The sequence below is a fragment of the Lissotriton helveticus genome, chromosome 2_1 (assembly GCF_964261635.1).
Source record: "Lissotriton helveticus chromosome 2_1, aLisHel1.1, whole genome shotgun sequence".
NCBI classification, from domain to species: Eukaryota; Metazoa; Chordata; class Amphibia; order Caudata; family Salamandridae; genus Lissotriton; species Lissotriton helveticus.
Genome location: NC_136059.1, coordinates 203,897,206 through 203,917,211, shown reverse-complemented (window position 1 = coordinate 203,917,211; position 20,006 = coordinate 203,897,206). Strand labels below are relative to the sequence as shown.

Below are 20,006 nucleotides of genomic sequence, written 5' to 3'. Positions count from 1 at the left end.
CTACTTCAATAAGTTTCAATTTAACTACACATGAACACAGATTTTTCTTTTAGGAACTATTAGGACAGTCTTCTACTGATCCACTTCCAGAATCAACTGCATCTAGCCGCTGCATGGACTTTTATTGCATCCATAACATCTTTACACAGCTCAGCAAAGGACCTTGTCATGTTTTCCGCTCCACTTGCAACTACTAAGGCAGCCAATTCCACAAAGCGAGGTTGTATCTCGCCAGGATTAGGCTTGCATTAGAAAGACTTCAAAGCAACACTACATAAGTGATCATCTTCCATTCCACAGATCTTCTTCCTTTCCAATGCATCAAGTTTCTTCAACTCCCTATCAAGCATTATAGCAGGAACTCAACTCTGAAGCCGAAGTCTGCACAACCAAACTCGGACACAGGATGCGAGGTGAAGTAATGGCAGGTCAGACAGAGCAGCTCTATACCTACTGGTTACCACTTCGGACACGGCTGAGTTTGACTGATGCCGGACATAAAACCTGATCCATCAAAGGTTCACTGAATGGCAAAACGCATATCACTGCTTGGTTCCTGCAGAGATTTAGGTAAACAAGTAAGTTTTGGGCTCTACTATATTAATTTAGATCACTAAGTATTCTGTGGCCTTCTTAATAACTCCAAAGAACCGCACCTGTTCAGCCACAACACAATTGGTGCCCTCCGAACTATGAAGATTAGCTCATGGGAGGTATCACGTCCAGTAGCATCCTGAAAATCTGCCAGGAAACAATATTTGGATCTTATGGCGAAAGCAATTGATCATCCTCACTATCATCATCATTTCTTACCCACAATTTGCCATTTGGTCTGGATCGGATCTGAGATGAACAGATCTTGCATCCTATGCACAGAGTCCTTTAGCATAGGCTTAAGTGTGCCGGACTCCTTCAGACAGGACTCTTTTCATCCTTGCAGAAAATATGGATTCTGACAAAGACGCCAGACCCAGCATCAAAATCAAAATGGATTCAAAAGCAGGCACCAGACTCTGTGCACAGCATTAAAACAGATTTCTCTGATTCAACTCCATTCCTCTGCATCAACACCAGACTCAAAAAAGTCTTCACAGCTGTTATCACTGCGGCTGTGGTTGAAGACACTGACATCACAACACTCTGAGCAGCAGAACCAAGCACCATAGCAGCAGGAACAGGGGCATGGGAGGGAGCCCTACCAAGTATCTCTAACCTTTTTACAATTCAAGACTTGTTCTGCTGAGGATCGGGCTGTAGCGAAGGCAGGTCTGTCAACAAGCTTCAAAACTCCTGTATTGGACATTTTCCTTTTCTTGCTGTTAGTTGACCTATGATGCTCCTTCTAATGCCTTGTGGATGGAGAACCTCTTAATGTGTGAGAAAAGGTACACGTCCTTGCTCTTGTGTGGGAACAAGGCTTCTGCTTCTTGGAAGTCGCCATCCAGTTGGTTTCCTATTCCAGAATAGCACTTGTGTGCACAAGAGCGCACACAGAGCGATAAGAACTAGTTACTTTCCTTCGGTAACACATGGAGTGGACACTGCACCTAACCACAGATTCCTCACCTTAGAATATACCCCGGGCTGGATCGGGAGAAATTCTTTACGTGCCAATAGTTGGCATTGTGTGGCACTGCAATGACTCCATACCACATAGGAAGTGACAGAGCAGAAGCGCATATAAGCATACTTTCCCAGTCCCCCTACCGAGTGCTGACATCAGTTGATGGTCATTTCCCTGTCCCCGGCATTAGGAATGGAATGTAAGACAATTAATGGTGACAGTGTGCTTGGGACCGGTTTTAAATGTGAAAAAGGAAAAAGAGGCCACTCTACAAATGACAGAAAGGGAGGGTACTGAGGAATCTGCAGCTAGAGTACCCACCTGAAATAGTGTTAGTAATGTAACTTGGTATTGTGACAAATACTTCTGACTCTGACCATAGATCCATCAACTTAGAATATATATCAAAGCAGTACCTTTCAAAGGTGGAGGGTTTGTGTAGTTGACTCAAACCAAAATATTTTCTCGAACAGAGCAGGTGAAGCGTCCTTCTAGTCATACATGATTGTCAAGCAGTAGTGTTTTGTGAACATTTACACAATGCCTACATCGCAGTCTGGCAGATATGAAGCACAGGCAACCCTAATGCCAATTCAGTGACAGCAGTCTTAGTCCTGGTGGAAGAGGCGCTCAGAACGTCTGGGGGGCTATTTATTGCCCACTGCATTTATTTATTTATTTATTTTCGGTTTTATAGAGCGCATAGCTGCCCCAGCGACGAGGCGTCCCAGCGCTATCAGAAACCCCAAGGACCGGAGCCAGTAGTGAATACCCGCAGATAGGCTACTTACAGGGAAAAAGCCAGGTTTTTAAGATTTTGCAAAAAGCCAGATGATTCGATGTGACTCATGGGAAAAGGGAGTGAGTTCCAGAGTTTTGCGGCCAGGTAGCCAAAGGAACGACCACCGGCCCTCGCTCTCCAGATGCGTGGGACTCGGACCAAGGCAAGATTGGCAGAACACAGTGGACGGCTCAGCGCATATTACTCCAGCAGATGGAGTAGCCCCATCGGGGCCTGTCGTGCCAGAATCTTATGGGAGTAACACAGTGCTTTAAACTCGATGTGACGATCGACTGGCAGCCAATACAGCCTCGGAAGCACATGAGCAACCAAATGTGATCTTGGCAGAGCAACTAGAAGCCGAGCCGCCGCGTTCTGGGCCCTCTGTAGGCGTTTAATGCTTGCTTTGTTAGCGCCCAGGTAGAGAGAGTTAGCATAGTCCAGTCTGGACATAATGGACACCTGGATGATGGTCTGACGCACCTTGGGAGGAAAGAACCCGAGCAGTGGTCTAAGGCCACGTAAAAGTCCGAAGCAAGTCCCTGCAACAGCGTTAGACAAGTTACTGTCGAACCATACGCCCAGGTTCTTCACTGCCTCTTTGGGACAAGGGGCGGGCTTAAGGCGATCCGGCCAGCATTGGTCGGACCACAGCTCGCGATCCCTGCCATAGAGGAGAATCTCAGACTTGCTGGCGTTCAACTGTAGACAGTTAGCCGCCATCCAGTCCGAGATTGCCAGGAGATCGTCCTTAAACTTGACCAGTGTGTTATCGCACTTCTTAGAGAAAGCAAACACCAGTTGGGTGTCGTCGGCGTAGGACACCAGGGACAGTCCTCTGCTCTTTGCCACCTCTGCTGGGGGTCTAACATACAAGTTGAACAACAAGGTACTCAAAACGGAGCCATGCAGGGCTCCCCGATGTAGAGCCGCCTCTCGAGAGTGATATGGAGGGACCAGAACCTGGAAAGACCTGTCCTCAAGAAAAGACCGCAGGCAGGCCAGTGCCAAGTCTCCCAATCCCACTTCCCTGTGACGCTTCAAAAGGATGTCGTGAGAGATCGTATCAAATACGGCACTGAGGTCCAAGAGGACCAGTGCCGCAGAGTCCCCGATGTCCAGACTCCCTCGGATGCTCTCTGACACGGTAAGTAGGGCAGACTCTGTGCTGTGCCGTTGCCGAAAGCCATGCTGCGTTACATCAAGGATGGCGTTACATCAAGGATGGCGTTCTGCTCAAGGAATCCTGCCAGGATGGAGTTCACATGGGATTCCATCAGCTTAGCCAGGAATGGAAGCTGGGAAATTGGTCGATAGTTCCCAGGGTCGCTCGGGTCCAGAGACGGCTTTCTTAATAATGGGACCACTTTGGTGTGTTTCCATGCCCGGGGGACAGAAGCTGTACTCAAGGATAGATTGATCAACTCAAGACATATTGGAGAAATGGAGGAATATAGTTGGCGATGGAGGGCAGGTGGCAGAGGATCCGCCGGGGAGCCAGATCTGATTTTAGAGTTCAAGAGCTCATAACCGGACAGAGTCAAAGGAGGAAATGAGGACAGACTACCTGCCCTAGGTTGCCAGGAACGCATGACAACTCAGCTTCGGAGTTGAGGGACAGAGTCGGTAGCCCCCTGTAAATCAGCTCCACTTTATTCAAAAAGTACTGGGCGAGCTCTTCACAGTGTTGGTTGGAGGTGATAGACGAAGCCCTCTTACGGCCTGCACTTTTCATGTCGCTAAGAGGCGAAAAGATGGTTTTAGCAGGGTTAGAGCTGGATAAGATTTTAGTAGCCACGTAGTCGGCACTGGCTCTACGAATACCTTTATGGTACTGTTTGATGGCTGCCCGATACTCTGTCTTGGCAAACGGCTCATAGGAGCGTCTCCGCGCTCGTTCTAGCCGCTTGCAGTGTTTTTTCGCCAGCGTAAGGGATTCAGTGAACCAAGGATTCGTAGGCCCACGGCTCTTACCCCCTCGTCTAGCTGGGATACAACTGTCCAAGCCTGCAATTAGCCAATCTTGAAGACAAGAATTGGCCTCCTCTATGTCGCAGGGAAGTTGCAGCCGATGGTCAGTTAACCAGCTAGAGAGACGATCCGGATCCAATTTGTGCCAAGGGTGTTTAAGCACTCGGATAGTGTGCGGCTCTTCTACTTTACCCTGCGATTGCAGTGAAAATGGGACCAGGAAGTGATCGATCCATGCTTGAGGGAACGGGAGGAGAACCGTCAGGAAGCTAAGATTAGAAAAGATGGGGTCTAATAGATGACCCGCCACATGGGTGGCGCCAGTGACATGCTGCACTAGCTGGAAGGCTTCTAAGTCTGCCAGGAAGCAGGTGGCCTCAGCATATCCCCCGCTCTCTAAGTGAAGATTAAGATCCCCCAGAATGGGGAAATTAGCTGACTTACTAGCCAGTGACTCGACCATGCTTAGTAGGTTGTCCCTAAACGAGCTGGACGGGCCAGGGGGTCTATAAATTAGGAGGCCGGATATAGTAAGATTGTGCATCAAGCAAAGTTTAAATAAGGCGTTTTCGCAGTCCGCGATGGTTTCCTTGCATAGGCTGAGAGAGTAGGCCTCTTTGGTGATTACTGCAATGCCTCCCCCTCTCTGTTGATGGTCGCATGCACATACCCCCCTGTGGCAACGCTAGCCATGACTCCGCCACTGAGTCGTGCGTGAGCCACGTCTCCGTGGGGAAGAGGGCGTCGCGGGACTCATCGACCAGGAGGTCAAACACCTCCGCATGATGTTTTGCCAGTGAGCGGCAATTCAGGCTCAAGAACCTGTAAGTTGTATGGCCGACAAAACGACCGACCCTCTCAGGAGAAAGCAGCTGGAGAGATAAGAGTTGACAATGAAAGGAGGGCTCATTGAAAGCCCAGGGTAAGGAGGGACAATTGGAACTCAGGGAGACAAGCTCTTCCCGTGAATACCTGAGCAGTTTTGCGGTTACAGGTTTAGGGGTCCTGGCAGCTGGCGGCGGCCCGGCGCAGACGGGCTTGCCTTTGGCGCGCCCGCTGCGCGGTCGCGACTGTGCCTGCATTTAAAGAACCTAGGCCAGAAGAACTGCCCCGCTGACCGCGCACTCCCCCCAAGATGGCGGCCCTCGCAGCCAATCAGGGTGAGCCACAGGAACAGCCCAGCCCGCCGCCCGCGTCTTGGAGATGCCTCCCGCTGCTCCCGGTAATTCCCCAAGCACAGGTAGGTGCGTGTGCGCTAGATACTAAGGCAACAATGACAGCATAAAAACAATCCGGTTTAAAAGAAATAGCGTCTGCACTCCCGGCTCACGCCTCAGGAGTCTGATGCCTTTGCGGTCGCGACTGTACCCGCCTTTAAAGATTCTGCATACCAGATCTTGATGAGGAGGGCTATCCACCTCAAGAATGGCCTCTTCTACCATCTTTACTTTTTATGTCTCCAGACAACCACACTAAAAGAGGATTATAAACTCGATGAGCCTTGGTACAATCAATGCCCTTTTGCGTTCCAACTCATGGACCCCCTCCCTCCTTTTGCGAGGAGTGAGTGGAGGGTAGAATGCTGGTAGAGTGATCATCTTCCTAGCATGGAAGGGAGTTGCAACCTTAGGAAAAAAACACTGCCTTCATCCGTAGAACTAATCTGACTGGAAAGATGGTGGTGAAGGGCATTTGCACTGAAAAGCCTGCAGGTCAATCACATGACGTGAGGAGTTGATGTAATCATAATGAGAAACACAGTCTTCCGAGCCAAGAGACCCAACAATCAACTGTGCATAGTGTAACTACAGAAGTCTGTCACTACAGGGACCTTGCACTCTGAGTTTTCCCGTTTTTCCCTCCAACTCCACCATTAAGCACGAAATGCACAAGTAGCCCTTTCCCTGTGTTTAAAGACTGTAAACCTGTTTTCTCCTGCCCTCCTACCTTCTCACTATTAATGTATCTACAATTAGGTGCATATCTCTCACTAGTAATTCTAGTCTGTGTGCTTTAAGAAAAGTATTATGCCTAATCACCACATTTAACATACCATAATATAGTGTATTGTTTGTGTTTCCACATTATAGGTGACTATATAAGAAATCCCATAATAGCTATAGGAACCTACACAAGTTGTGTAAGTACCTTCTATGTATGTATTTTTGTTTTTTTTGTCCTGACGAAAGCTCTACAGACCCGGCTGGGCTCATAAAGCTGAAACATGTTGACGCATCCATATATATATAGATATATGGTAATCTAGTTGCCTGATTACATATATATCGAATCTTTTAACAACAGTGTCAACCTTTTCATTAAAAATTCTTTTCTGGTGACACACTGTTTTTTATAAATTTTTTCCCTTCCTATTATTTCTGGACACTTCTACCTGGACCAGAGGTAGCCTCGGGTGAGGCAGGCATACCGCACGTTATTTGACTACCCTATGAATATGCCATGACACCTGACGGGGCAGATAAAAGATATACCGCATCGACTAAATCAGGTTGTCTATGAGGGTTTTCAAAGACTAACCAAAGGTTTAGTAGACACCAGTGTCCATTCCCTTTTGATTAATTCAGTATCTAACTAGGGGAACTGAATGGACCTTGAATCCTCTTCCCTCCTTTTTGATAGAAGTCTTTAAGCAGCGTACAGCTGCGGGAAATTCACACCCCTACTATATATCACATATAGTTATTTGGGGTATACTTTACATTTTTGCGTGCAGTAAGGAAGGAATTATGGAGAACAACAGTGGTTTAAGCTTCACAGGAGTTGACATCGATGAGATTCTAGCAGCCCAACCATTGCTACAGAACCCAGATTTGATTGAGGTAATAGCCCAAACTGATGACTGGGACACATTGACCAACAAGAAAAGGGAACAGATACGGACCGCTATGCATGGTATTATAATGACTGAGTATTTGAGGTCAAAAACGCTCCAAAAGGTCTGTGGGTCACCAATGCCCCGAGAATTTTTCTTCATGACCTTGCGTTCAGACGTGATTGGTCTTCCATATCCTGGAAATGCACCCTGGATTACTTGGTGCTCATAGTCAAGACAGCGAAGCGACTTTCCGATGCATTATTGGCAGAAATACAAGATTGTGAGAATGAAATGAAGAAAAATATCAATCCCTTGATATACAAAAAACGTCTAGAGGAAATTATGAAAGAAATAGACGAAACGCAGGAGTACTTAATGCAGAACAAACTCCAAAAATTGGGAAAAGATCTGAAAAAATTCAGCCAAGAGAAGATGCATCCCTATACGAAGGAAGACTATGTAACAACAGATAATGGCTCAGATACTGGATCTACGGGATGGAATCCGTCGGTTGGTTCAGATGCGAGCTCAGATGAATCGACACCAAGAAGGGGTCGGAATAATTTCAGGTTTCAACGCCCACGTAGAGGCAATAGGTGGCAACGACCCTCATTTTTCCATGGGAACCAAATGCCATACTATCAACCTTTCATGCCTCCGTATGCAGGTTGGATGAACCCATACAACTCTAACATCCACCCACAACAGCAAATGGACAATCACCCAATGTCTAATGCCACGAATCAACCTCAACAGCCTTTTTTAGGGAGAGGACAAAACCAAACGCGAGGCAGAAAGAAAAACTTGACGTGGCAAGACCAACAACCGAATGTACATACACGCAGCATGGCATCAGCCCAACCAGGCCCCAGCAAGAAGACTCACTAGTTGTTAACTTATCGGGTACCAACCTGACCGATGATCAGATGACTGTCCTTAACAAAGGACTTGGATTTGTGCCGACACCTACACTGGACCGCTTCAAACTGAAATGCGAAGTCTCAGAATTTTGTCGGACATTGAAATTAAAAGCCTTTTTCAACGAATCCATTAGTCCACCAAACGAAGGTGACACTACCCTGAAGAGGAAATCTAAGTTCTGTCCTCCAATGACTACAGTACCCATTGAGATACAAACCTTTGAGCAGGCAATTATGAAAGGAATCGACAATCTGCGTCCTAACAAAAAGACTTATCAAAATCTGAGCAAAAAGGAACGACTTGCTTTGACGGAGTTGAAGGATAATGATAATATCGTCATAAAACCAGCAGACAAGGGGGGTGGGGTAGTGATCTTATCAAAAGAAGGATATAACCAACAATGCCTATCCCTCCTGTCTGATGAGAATTTTTACAAAAAACTTGAAGAAGACCCTACCGACAGACTGACCAATGTCATCGCTATCATGGTACACGAAGCTGAAGTCAGTGGATGGATTTCAAAAAAGGAGGCAGATTTTTTGACGCCTAAAAGCCCTAAAATACCATTCTTTTATTCGCTACCCAAAACGCACAAGAACAAGTCCCCTCCCCCGGGACGCCCAATTGTCTCGGGAATAGGGTCATTACTAGAGCCCCTCTCTAAATTTGCAGATGAGTATTTGAAGCAGCTGGTCCAAAAAACACCAACCTACCTAAAAGACACTAGGGACCTCCTGATTCAAATCGCAGATCTAAAATTCAATCCAAACACAATGTTGCTGGTAGGTCTTGATGTTGATTGCATGGGCAATATCTGCCGGTGCCATGTCTGAGGCCCTGAAAAGGACTGGAGCTCTGTGTTGCATAACTGGCCATGGAGGCTGTCACTGCCTATAGGCAAGCCCCTTGGAGCATCTCTGCGGAGCACGATGCTGGCAACGACTGACCTGCCAATGCAATCCGCATTATTCAAGCCTGTGCAGGTGTCTTATTTTGCCATGTCCTGCCACCATGGATCATCTGAGCCAACAAAGCCACAAGGTTATTGAAGGCTGCAGGCAAGATCTCGCTGTCCATGTCCCATAGGTTATATGTATCTCGGCCCAACAGACCAAGTGAGTTCATGGACCTCAGTACCAGGCCGGCAGAAGAAAAACAATTGCTTGCCAATAGCATCAAGCCTTTAGGATTTTGTATCCAGGGGATTGGCCAGAAATGAACTAGAATGTACCCTTCTGGTAGAAGCCTGTACAATAGGACTTTCCGGAGTAGGGTGTTTGGAAAGAAAGTCGAGATCACCAGGCACAGGACTATGTTTCCTGGCCACCTGCTGACTAATGTGCTGACAAGAAAATTGTTTGAACCAGGTAGCCATCAAGGCATCTGTGAGAGCGCCGTTGAATGAAAGCAAGGGCTCCAACGTTCATGGTCCATGCTGTAGAAACTCAGGTAAAACATTTGTCATGGTCTCAACGGAGGGCAGCTTTAAGTCTGATATTTCAGCGGCCCTCCAAACCTCTATCGTACATGAGACACTTTCTTCCAGTGGTGGATATGTAGCGAGACAAGCTCTGTTTCAGAGGTGTCAAGCCCATTAGCATTTGTTTTGTAAGTCAATGTATGAGGCGTCATCATGATAATAAGGGGTGAGCAAGCCATCCCCCATCATCATCACCAGTAACCTGGGGTACACCTTGTTCTGGCACAGGATCAGGGTCAGAGTCAAAAAGAAAATGGAGCCTCTTCTGATAGTTGCGTCACAGTAGAGTAATTGGGTTTAGAGTCAGGCTAAATTACAATTGTTTGTACTTTTGTGATTTTCTAGTGCGACATCGGTTGAGCCTAGTATTTGACATGGGTGTTGGCATGGGCCATCAATCGCCACCAGTAGAATCAATATCGACGTAGGGCACCAGTATGGATCGCTGGGTGGATTTGGACATCCGTAACAAAGTCAGTACGAACCCAGTAATGGTTCTCATGGAGACAGACGTGAGGGGGCAACCGGAGATCTTATTGGTTCCCTGGGGCCAAAAGTCACACAAGAGGAAGCCAGAACTGCACTACAAATTTGCAGCATGGTTGCTTCTCTGAAGCTATTCGGGTTTGGTGACAGCCCAGGGTACTTGGGCGCTTTGAGACCAGCACAAGTATTTGTTTCATGGCTGATGACTTTGAGGGAGTGCGATCAAATCCAGCTGCTCTTGCACCTTCTTTTTAGAATCAGAGTGGTGGCATGGGGTTGAGTCCCCCATAGCTTTATAGCTTGCACTTGGACATCAACTTATCTTAAGATTTCAAGAGAGAAGTGAACTAGCCGCAGGAACAGCCCTAGCCCTAGGCCCAGGCCTGAGATTTGGTGCATGCGCTGCATGAAGGTCATGACTAGTTATATTCAGCGAAGTACTACTTCACTTTCCAGTCTTGAAACACCTTCGGGCGCTTTTGTGTCACAACTTCGAGTCATGGCTAAAGCATAGGCAGCAAAAGAACACCTTGTTCAAGTTTTTAACCAACATCGAAAAGTGTTCCAGTTCCAGACTACAGTACAGTTCAACATCTGCAACTTCTATGGGCAGAGCAATATCTTGGCCAAAGTCTGATATCAAAGGGCGTGGTCGAGGTTGTGACGTTTACAAACAATTGCTGTATCTACATTAGAAAACCACCCCTGCCTCATGTCTACTGAAGTTAGGTGGGTCACGAAGGTTTTACGTTCTACAAATTGGGTCGCGATACATACAGCTTGTCTGCTGCGTTCGTGGGACAGCATATGCTGCTTGTTTGGTGTCCATTTGAGGTGTTCATGTGGCTTGCCAGCTCCTGCACCCCAACAAATGTTGTCCTTGTGTTACATCTAAGGTGTATTTCTCGTCATACGATAGGCTCCATCTCAAGATGGCCACTAAGTATCACACTGGGCTTCATCCACGATCTGTGAACAAGCTGTTCGGTCATCAATCCACAATCCAGTCAAGGTTTGTTTTTATGCTTTAAAGTTTTTTCCATTTGCCGACCTGCAACACATGGGTACCTTAAACGGCATTGTTTTCTTTAATGAATATGTGCACTGGGAACTTGTTAAGCAATCGCATTCAACTTACGAGGCTGCCGTGTGTTTATGAATGCCCGATTTAGTGTAGCCCTTGTTTCCAGTGTGTAGACAGCCAGGGTTTTAATGCCGGATTTCTGAACTCAGAGCATTACTGCTTAGTCTGCATTTCTTCCTGAGATGAAAGCTGCAGTGGGCTGGTAAGCACTCGTCATGTACTCATTTAGCAGCAACAGGGAATAACCCCTCACCTGTGGTACAAGCAGAGGTGTAGCTATCAACAGGTGCAGTGGGGCACAGGCGCTCAATTTTACACACCTTAATTCTGGATGCTTTTACAACACAGCTTGGGAATAGGTGGGTCATATTCTAGGCTTGCATTAGCGCTACAACAGCGCATCCCGTATGCCATTACAACAAAGCCCGTGTACGCCAAACATAGCCCAGACCTGTCGGCTTTGTCAATACCTTTTGCAGCTGAGGTGGCACTTCTGGTGAAGTTATGTAGCTTCAGCTAGGACTTCACGGCACCAACCTTGTGCCCGAGACTTGTGTTGCTATGGAAAGGTTTTCAATTCAGGGGCGTAGTCTGGGAAGTGGATTCAATCAGGACACTGTGGGAGCGGCAATTTACTAGAATAGGCTAGGTTTGCATTATAAAACACAAACAAATATATTAGAAATAACCTGGACAAAATGTTTTGATTTAGATGATATGAAATAGACAAGGTAAAGTAAACATTAAACAGAAGAACAACTTCGGTACTGATCAAAGAAAAAGTCTAGATGTTGAAAAACGATGTAAGGACAACCTTACCTTTTGCTTTACTTTGTTGGGTGTGGCATTGAAAAGCAAGGATTTCTCAACTCTGTGTTGTAAGAAAAAGTGGAAAGTTGCACCAAAGGCAAACTTTGGAGGTTTTGGCTTGAAGGCAACATTCAAAGTGACTCAAGAGACCAAAACCCAAACTTTGAAGCACACCGATGTTTAAACTGATAACGTTGTCCAGGTAAGAAGCGAATGTTTGGAGTTAATGTCTCATGCTAAGCACTTGATAGGCAACCCTCACCAGTGGCTGAAGATAACCAGGCAACCAATAGACCTGGCAAATGTGAATCTTCTGAAGAGCAAATGTGCATATAGCGAGTATATCCCACCCGAAGGGTTTATATCTGCAGGCTGCACATAAACAGTCAGCATTAAGACCTGGATCTTTAGAGCGCTGACTTCTTTAATTCATCAAAAAAACGATGGATTTAGGCCCAGATCCTTGTACTGGGGTGAATGTATGACATTGTTCTACATTCTGTCAATCAACTGTGTTTTTTGCAATTTTCACCCCGAGTGTGCTGGGTATGCTCAGACGTGAGTCCCAGGCTCTCCACACCACTGGAGTCAAGCTATCCAGGCTGATGAAGGCTGATAGCCAGAAACCGGTCCTTGGATGCTTGATTCCAGTCTGGGAAAGACATGGCTTGGTAGTTCGGACTGGACTGTTCCCATGAGGCACAGGATCAGAGCTGATTTGCATATAGCCAGTGTCTAACCCAGGGTGGTGTGGAGTGCAAAAAAACGATGGATTTAGGCCCAGATCCTTGTACTGGGGTGAATGTATGACATTGTTCTACATTCTGTCCATCAACTGTGTTTTTTGCAGTTCTTTAATTCATCGCCATTTTCAAGAATTCACCAATGATTTACAAGTTTGTTTAAAACTTAGAAAATGGTATAGACTATTTTCTTGCCCAAGATCAATACACATTTGAACTAAATTCTATCATTATAACAACTTAGCGCTTAGTGCAACTTTATATTTTATATTTGTATTATCTTCCTGCCTTTTGTAGTCCTCCCTCAGATCTATCTATATGTAATAGTGACTTTAGGGCTGAAACGTAAGAGATTGGTATGAAGGTGCATCCTAACTGCTCAAATTTAGTTAAGTATGAGAAATCATGTGGCCTGATATCACCAAGAATGAAAATGGAAAAGTGAAGTCTTACACTGCACTGATGCCATCAAGACCAGCTGCTGCACAGTGTCTTATTTAAAAGAGTCTATTGGCAGCAAATTTCTGGATCAGTGTCCTCTAGAAGAACTGTTCAATGAAAAAAAGACAAGTAGGTTCAGACAATGAACAGCATCCAGTCAAAGTCTAGATCCTACCGAGATTAAACAAGACTGAAAAAAGATCACCCTGTAAGGCTCACATCTTGTACAGGTTGTTGCAGAATCCAACATTGTATTAAAAGACAACTTTAAAGCAAGGGTGCCCAATTGTGGTGTTTACGGGCAGAATTTACACCAAAGACTTTAAATATAAATAACTTACATAGTATGCGATCCTAACAATCAGGTATGATTGTCTCCCTGAGGAACTAAAACTGGAAACATTTGCTTTAATGTATACTCAAATTTTGAAGCACATTTATCTGGAAAGGCAAAAAAAGATGGAAGATTTAAATTGGGTGCAGTCTCTGCACAGCGTTGGACACACGCAACCGTTTATTTCAAGTTAAAGATGAGAAAGAGCTAGCTCCCAGATCAGAGAATCTTATTAAGACTGGTGATGATTTAGGTTTTAGTCGGTATCGAGCCCCCAACATTTTTGAGATTGGACTAGTATTTTCAATTCTGCATTTTTCTTTTGGTTTTAACTCTTAACCACTAGGACCTGAATTAATACTAATAGAATTTCCTACAGAGCAGCAGCTAGTGCCTACTGCTCTGTAATTTGGCTTGCTTCATAGACTATCAATTACAAACCGCATCCCTCAATCGACAAGCTGGAATTGCATTGAATGTAGTGCTGCCCGTTTCAGTATAGTGAACGAGGCCTAACCCCTCTTACTGGCACACCAAATAAGCATTGGAGAGCCGTAGAAAAGAAGAGGTTTTCAGAATCAGAAATATTTTGTGACTGAGGCAGGATATATATACATTTGCGAAATAACTTCAACAACCTGAGGAATTTCCTAGGGAATAGTTCAGTATTATATTAAGCCCAATGCCTAAAACACAATACAAATTGTTCTGCTTTTCTGTCTCCTTCCAGCTTTCTTTCCTTTTTTAAGATTAACATGCAGGCAACTTCACAAGCTCATTTCATGCCCTGGTGAGCAGTGGTGCATGGTATTTAAAGCAGCGTATGCCAGTGGCTAATGGTGGGAGAAATATGATTAATGTAGTCGAGACAAATAGTGATTACTCTGCTAATCCGCTGCCATATTTACCAAGTCCAGGCACTTCCATATGAAGATGTATCGCAGTGCAAGGACCATGCGTTTATGGGTCAGTAATACATACACCATGGACATCACCTCTAAGAGCTTGAGAACTTTGTGGCTCACGGATTGAGGAGGGGCGGGGTTGGGGATCCTGTTGAGATCAACGTAAAAGACATGTTACCTAGAAGAATATCATCTAAAGCTACTTGTTTGGTGTCATTACTAAAGAGAATAGCTTTGAAGCCAGTGTTTTCCAGTGATGTTGTTTCGCAGTGGGAACACGGTGGAGTAAATGACATTTTCATGCAAAATGCCACCTCTGAAAATACAATCTCTCTTTTCCTAGAAATGCTTTTTGGGAGATCTAAATTTGTCACTTATCTGAGGAGGAAAAACATTACTGTTTTTGTATAACAAACAATTTAGTATAAAAGACGTACTTTGTTTCTGATTTGCTTCCCTCTACGCCCTTGTTTTAAGCATGCCAGTAACCACGTGGAGTTAAAAGTATGTAAAAATGTGGAGGTATCCCTTACAACCTTTTAATAAGGTTTATCATGTGACGGATGCCATGCCCTGAAGGGACAGGGTCTCTAATGGGGACGAGGCGTTGAGCCCAGCACCACCAGGCCAACCATGGGGAGAGTATGGCAGGATTTGCAACACAGCACTGCCACAGCAGACCCCTCCAACTCGCCCCAAAAAACATAGACCAGGCTTCTGAAGCTGCCACCGATGCCCTGAGGAGGTTGTAAAATCCATGATGGACGTCGGGTATAAGCATGTATTTTTATGAGCGTGCTATCACCAGGGTATCTTGGCTGCACACAATGACCTGGAAATCTTCTCTTTTCAAGGGTTTCAGATATTTTTTCAAGTGTGTCTGTGGCATTAGAATTTGCATTAAAATATTGACTTTCAAGTGATAATCTGCACTTTTTTTTACGACCTCACCAAAAAGGACTGCAGTACACTCAGTTCACATATCGCCCCTCACTGATACACTGCTTGGTTTCCAGGTGGCGGGGATGTGTGTGGAGGACTGAAAAGGCCCGAGGTCTGCAAATAAATAGTTAACACTGGGTCACGTGCCGTAATAGCCCAAGGTTGTGAAGCTCGATTTCCTACACGTACTACATTAATTTGTATCACCAGTATAATTTACATACCAATCAGTCAATTTGCATATACATGGTTATCCTGAATTTCCAGCTTGTTTGCGGCCCTTGAGGGGTGCTGGCTGTGGCCCCACTGATTTGCCGGCAGCCGCACAGTGGCATGATCACACACCGAAGGACAGGGTGTCGGTTCGAACTGCTCTTGGCAGCGGGACAGGGAATGCATCAAAGTGCTTGTAACGCTGGCAGCTCGAGGGCGACGCCATCTTTCTCGTTTCGGCTGGACACGTTCTGCTTTATCAATATTAAAATGTACTTCCTAAAAAAGACAGCTGGACACTGCCATCAATTTCGTACAGTATAAGTAAGTGTCAATGTTCTTTTATTTATAAGTAAAGCTCAAGCACACTGGATTAAAAAAAGAATAAAAAAATAATTTTCTATCTGACAGACTAAAAAAGTGTGTGTTTGGAACTTGATTTCTTAAAAAAAAACAGTAATGGTAACAGCTATGGTCTATGAGCACGCTACTGTTAACCCAATAAGTTAAAAGCGACTTTTAACCCCTTCGCCGCGGCGGCAATTCTGCCGCAGCGCTAGGGGGGTCCGAGCGGCGCTCGCATGCTCGTGACGGAGCCGCTCCGTCACGAGCCGCGGTTGAGCTGTGCTCATGACGGAGCGGTTCCGTCATGGCCCCGCCCGCTCAATGGAACGTCCAGCGCAGGCGCGGAATTCACGCCGCGCAGGCGCGCCGAGCGGGCCATGACGGAACCGCTCCGTCATGAGCACAGCTCAACCGAGGCTCATGACGGAGCGGCTCCGTCATGAGCATGGAAGCGGTTAAAATGATTGAAAGTGTAAACAAACCCACAGCAGATAATGGGGTGGGTACTTCTCAAATCAAACCGTACATTAATACTGTTGAATTATGCTGATCAAATAAAGAAAATGTCTTCAAGAATACGGCTCTCCTCCAGCTCCTCATCTCCTTGGCTCCGTCCCTGTTGGGGTCCGAGAGCCAGGGGGCGCCGGGCAGGCTTGTGCTGACTCCGGGGGGTCACGCTTTCCATGGTCCAGTCAAATACTTGTTGGTAAAGAGGCTGATGTCTCTGCGTGGGAATCGGGGTCATATCGTCCACGAGGTTGAGGAGAGAGGCATCATACCTGCAGAAAACAAAACATTGACGCATCATTAGTAAAGAGTGACGACGGACAATCTACATTACCATCTACTTATGTGTCTGGAGAGGGGGTACAAATATACATGGAGCCAAAATAAAACAAGCACTTGCAGTGCAATAGGTCTCGCATTTCCGAGAGTTTGAGCTATTGAATTGTAAATGATAATGCCTTTGATTTATGGGTTTACAAAACCTGCAAGAGGCGTTTACACACTTAAATGCAAGACCTATGGCATTGCAAGCAAACAGCCACATTGTCCCAGCTTCTTTGAAAGTGAATGCGCGCATGGCGCACTGGGTGTAAGCATGGCACGTCGTTATGCCTAAAGTAGGAGAAACTCAAATAGTGCTTACAAGACTAAATAACACATTCCGTGAAAAAACCGAAGTAAAGGGGCCAGTAGCCATTGGAGGTTACAAAGTGTTCTTATACATGCAACTGTTTGTTCTCGTGGACGGCACCCGCCATTAATAACATGTTTATGGTTAAACATGTGCCTCGTGTCACAGTTCCTTCTCAACGAGATCAGAATGCCACTGCAGCCAGTTATAATTTGATCTTCGTTGAGTGAGGACGCACTCTCGTGCATGCCACTCTTTGACAATAAAGTATTTTCTTGAAAAGAATTTAAGTGCTACCTTTTTGGTGAAGCCACACCTTCTTTACAGTGGTGCAAACTCACAGTACTAATTCAAGTGGGACGCACCCGCACAACATCCCATAAAATGCAGTCCAACTCCAGAGCACCCTGTAAGGAATTGCGCAACTTTACATCATCTGGTAAAGTGCAGAGGAGCCCCACAGCATCCAGGAAAGCATGGAGCAGCCTTAAAACATCAAGGAAAATGCAAAGCGGCCAAGGAGTACTCTGGAAATTTGGCACAACAACACAGAAATCGAGAAAGCAGGGCACAGGACCACAGCATCCAGGAAAGTGCAGCACAACCCCACATCGCCCTATAATGGCGCTACTTCACAGCTTGTGGTAAAGTGCAGGGCAATCCCACAGCATCCAGGAACGTGCATAGCAACTCTACTTCATTCAAGAAAGCGCAGAGCAACCACACAGCGCCCGGGAAAGTGCAGAGCAACCGCACAGCGCTCGAGAAAGAACAGAACAACCCCCAGTGCCCGGGAACGCGCAGAGCACACCGCAACGCCTGGGAACGCGCAGAGCAACCCTGCAGCACCCGGGAAACCGCAGGGCAACCTGCAGCGCCGGAGAACAACAGAGCAACCCCGCAGTGTCCAGGAACGCACAGAGCAACCCCACAGCATTCGGTAATGCGCAGTACAACCCGGCGGCATCTGGGAACGCGCAGAGCAACCCCGCAACATCCGAGAACGTACAGAGCAATACCGCAGCATCTGAGACAGCATAGCGCAAGATCACAGTGTCTGGGAAAGCATGGCACAACCCTACAGTGTCAAGTAAACACCTGCCTAGCCCTACAGCGTATTGTGAAGCGTGGCACAGTCCAAGAATCTTAAGTGAGGCGTGGAGTAACCCAACAGTGATAGTTGAACAGCGTCCGATGAAGCAAGACAGAATGGCACACCAACCAGTGAAGTGAGGAACAATCTCAAAGTATCCAGTGAAGCAAATTACCTAACCCAACAACCTACGTTGAAGCGAGGCACAATCCCACGTCTTCCAGTCAAGCACTGTGAAACCCCACAGGATCTTGTGAGACGAGGCGCTACTCCCCACAGCTTCCAGTGAGAGAGAGCACCAGTGACATGCAGTATCACACACTGCCACATGAACTGGAGCATACTTCTACAGCTTTCAGTGATCAGCAGTAGCATACCTCACTCCATACAGTTATCAGAAGTACACCCCGATTGAGTCCAATGCGAGTAAACAGTGTCCACTCTGTCTGTCAAGATAGTGGAAGTCAATCTTGCTTCCGGTGTGCCACATCGGACCCCTAACGATGTCAGGTGTTCCACAACATACCTTCTCCAACACCCCTTCCTATCCTCCCTACATTTCATACATGGTTGTACCCTTCACTCTCGTCACTCCGACTATGCCCTTCACCACTGCTCCTCGTACAGCTTCTCCCCCTCACCCCACTCTTGGCTCCCTGCCCCAGTGACCCCTCTACTCAGTTCTCACCTTAGCCCTCCACACTGCTTCGCTGGCGCCTCTCAGCAGTACCCAAATGCGCTGGTCCCCATTGCCAGTTCCATAGAAAGGGAGCGGATGCAAAACCCCTAGCACCGTGAGTGAGACCTCTAATAGTTGCTGAACTCTGGGTCTTTGGTACTCCAGCGACTCAGTCCTTGACTCTGGAGTGGTGAATTCGTCCTGCACCAGGTCGCCCGCCATCTCAGGATCCCAGCCTATAGTCAGCAGGTTCTGCCGAAGAGCACCATTGCCTCGTGACCACAACTTCAAACCCTGCTCCGCCCATTGACGTCATCACACGGGACCGAGGGCGTCACCCGGAAGAGAATTCTCTGGCGTCTGCTTGTTTTTTAATTTTTTTTAAAGCAAACAATTCTTTATTCATGTTCGAATTCGATTGACATTTAATCATAAGCTCCGACTCAAAATGGTATGATTTAGGGAGCATATCGGATAGCACGCATCACACATATAAAACTATATATGGCAACATTTAAAAAAAAAAAAAAACGGAACAGGGCCGTTAAAAAAAATATGCGAGACCTAAGGCACTGGATTCAAAGCTTCCGCCATTGTCCCGGCTGCTTTAAAAGTGAAAACACACATGGCACGCTGAATTTAAGCAAAGCACGTCATCAAGCCTGCAGCAAGAGAAACATAATAAAGAAAATAGTACAAGTACTGTGTAACAAACAAGTAAAGGGGCCAGTAGCCATGGGAGGTTACAAATGAATACATGGCTGTACTAAGGAGGGACTAACACGCCTATTTAGGAATCAGAAGCCAGCATTTACGAAGGACAAAGACACAAGCCAATGAAAAATATGGGCGGGGCTTCTCTCCCGTAATGATTGCTGGCTCAGGGTCGAACTGAAAAAAGTGAATAGTAATTGAACAGTAGCTTCTGTACCTAGGAACTCTTTACCATTTCAAAATATTTACATCAGAACCTAAGTGAATTTTGAAAAACTTTAATATAACGCTGTCTTCCAAAACCTTAATACAGCATTCTCCCTAATAGAAGTAAAATATGTAAGCAACCTTTGTGGTTGTTGGGCAGCTGTGAGCCAAGCATTATGGGAACTGTATGAAGTGAGTCTGAAAACCTTACATGAACTGCTTATATAACTGAGTGTATTTCTCAGCCTGGACAACAATCCTGCACAACATCATTCCGTTTGCACATGTACAACAGTGTTTTCGAAACACTTCAAACAAT

The 20,006-nt window shown here is 46.1% G+C and overlaps 1 protein-coding gene across 1 annotated transcript in view; it reads right to left on the bottom strand.

The window, feature by feature from the left end:
• Positions 1–16,304: 16,304 nt before the first annotated feature.
• KIAA1328 (KIAA1328 ortholog) overlaps positions 16,305–20,006 on the bottom strand; it is a 968,289-nt gene continuing 964,587 nt past the window's right edge. Inside the window, exon 11 of the mRNA XM_078674730.1 lies at positions 16,305–16,635. Within this exon, the coding sequence (XP_078530856.1) occupies positions 16,407–16,635 (229 nt within the window). The 3' untranslated portion in view covers positions 16,305–16,406. The remainder of the gene's footprint in view (positions 16,636–20,006) is intronic.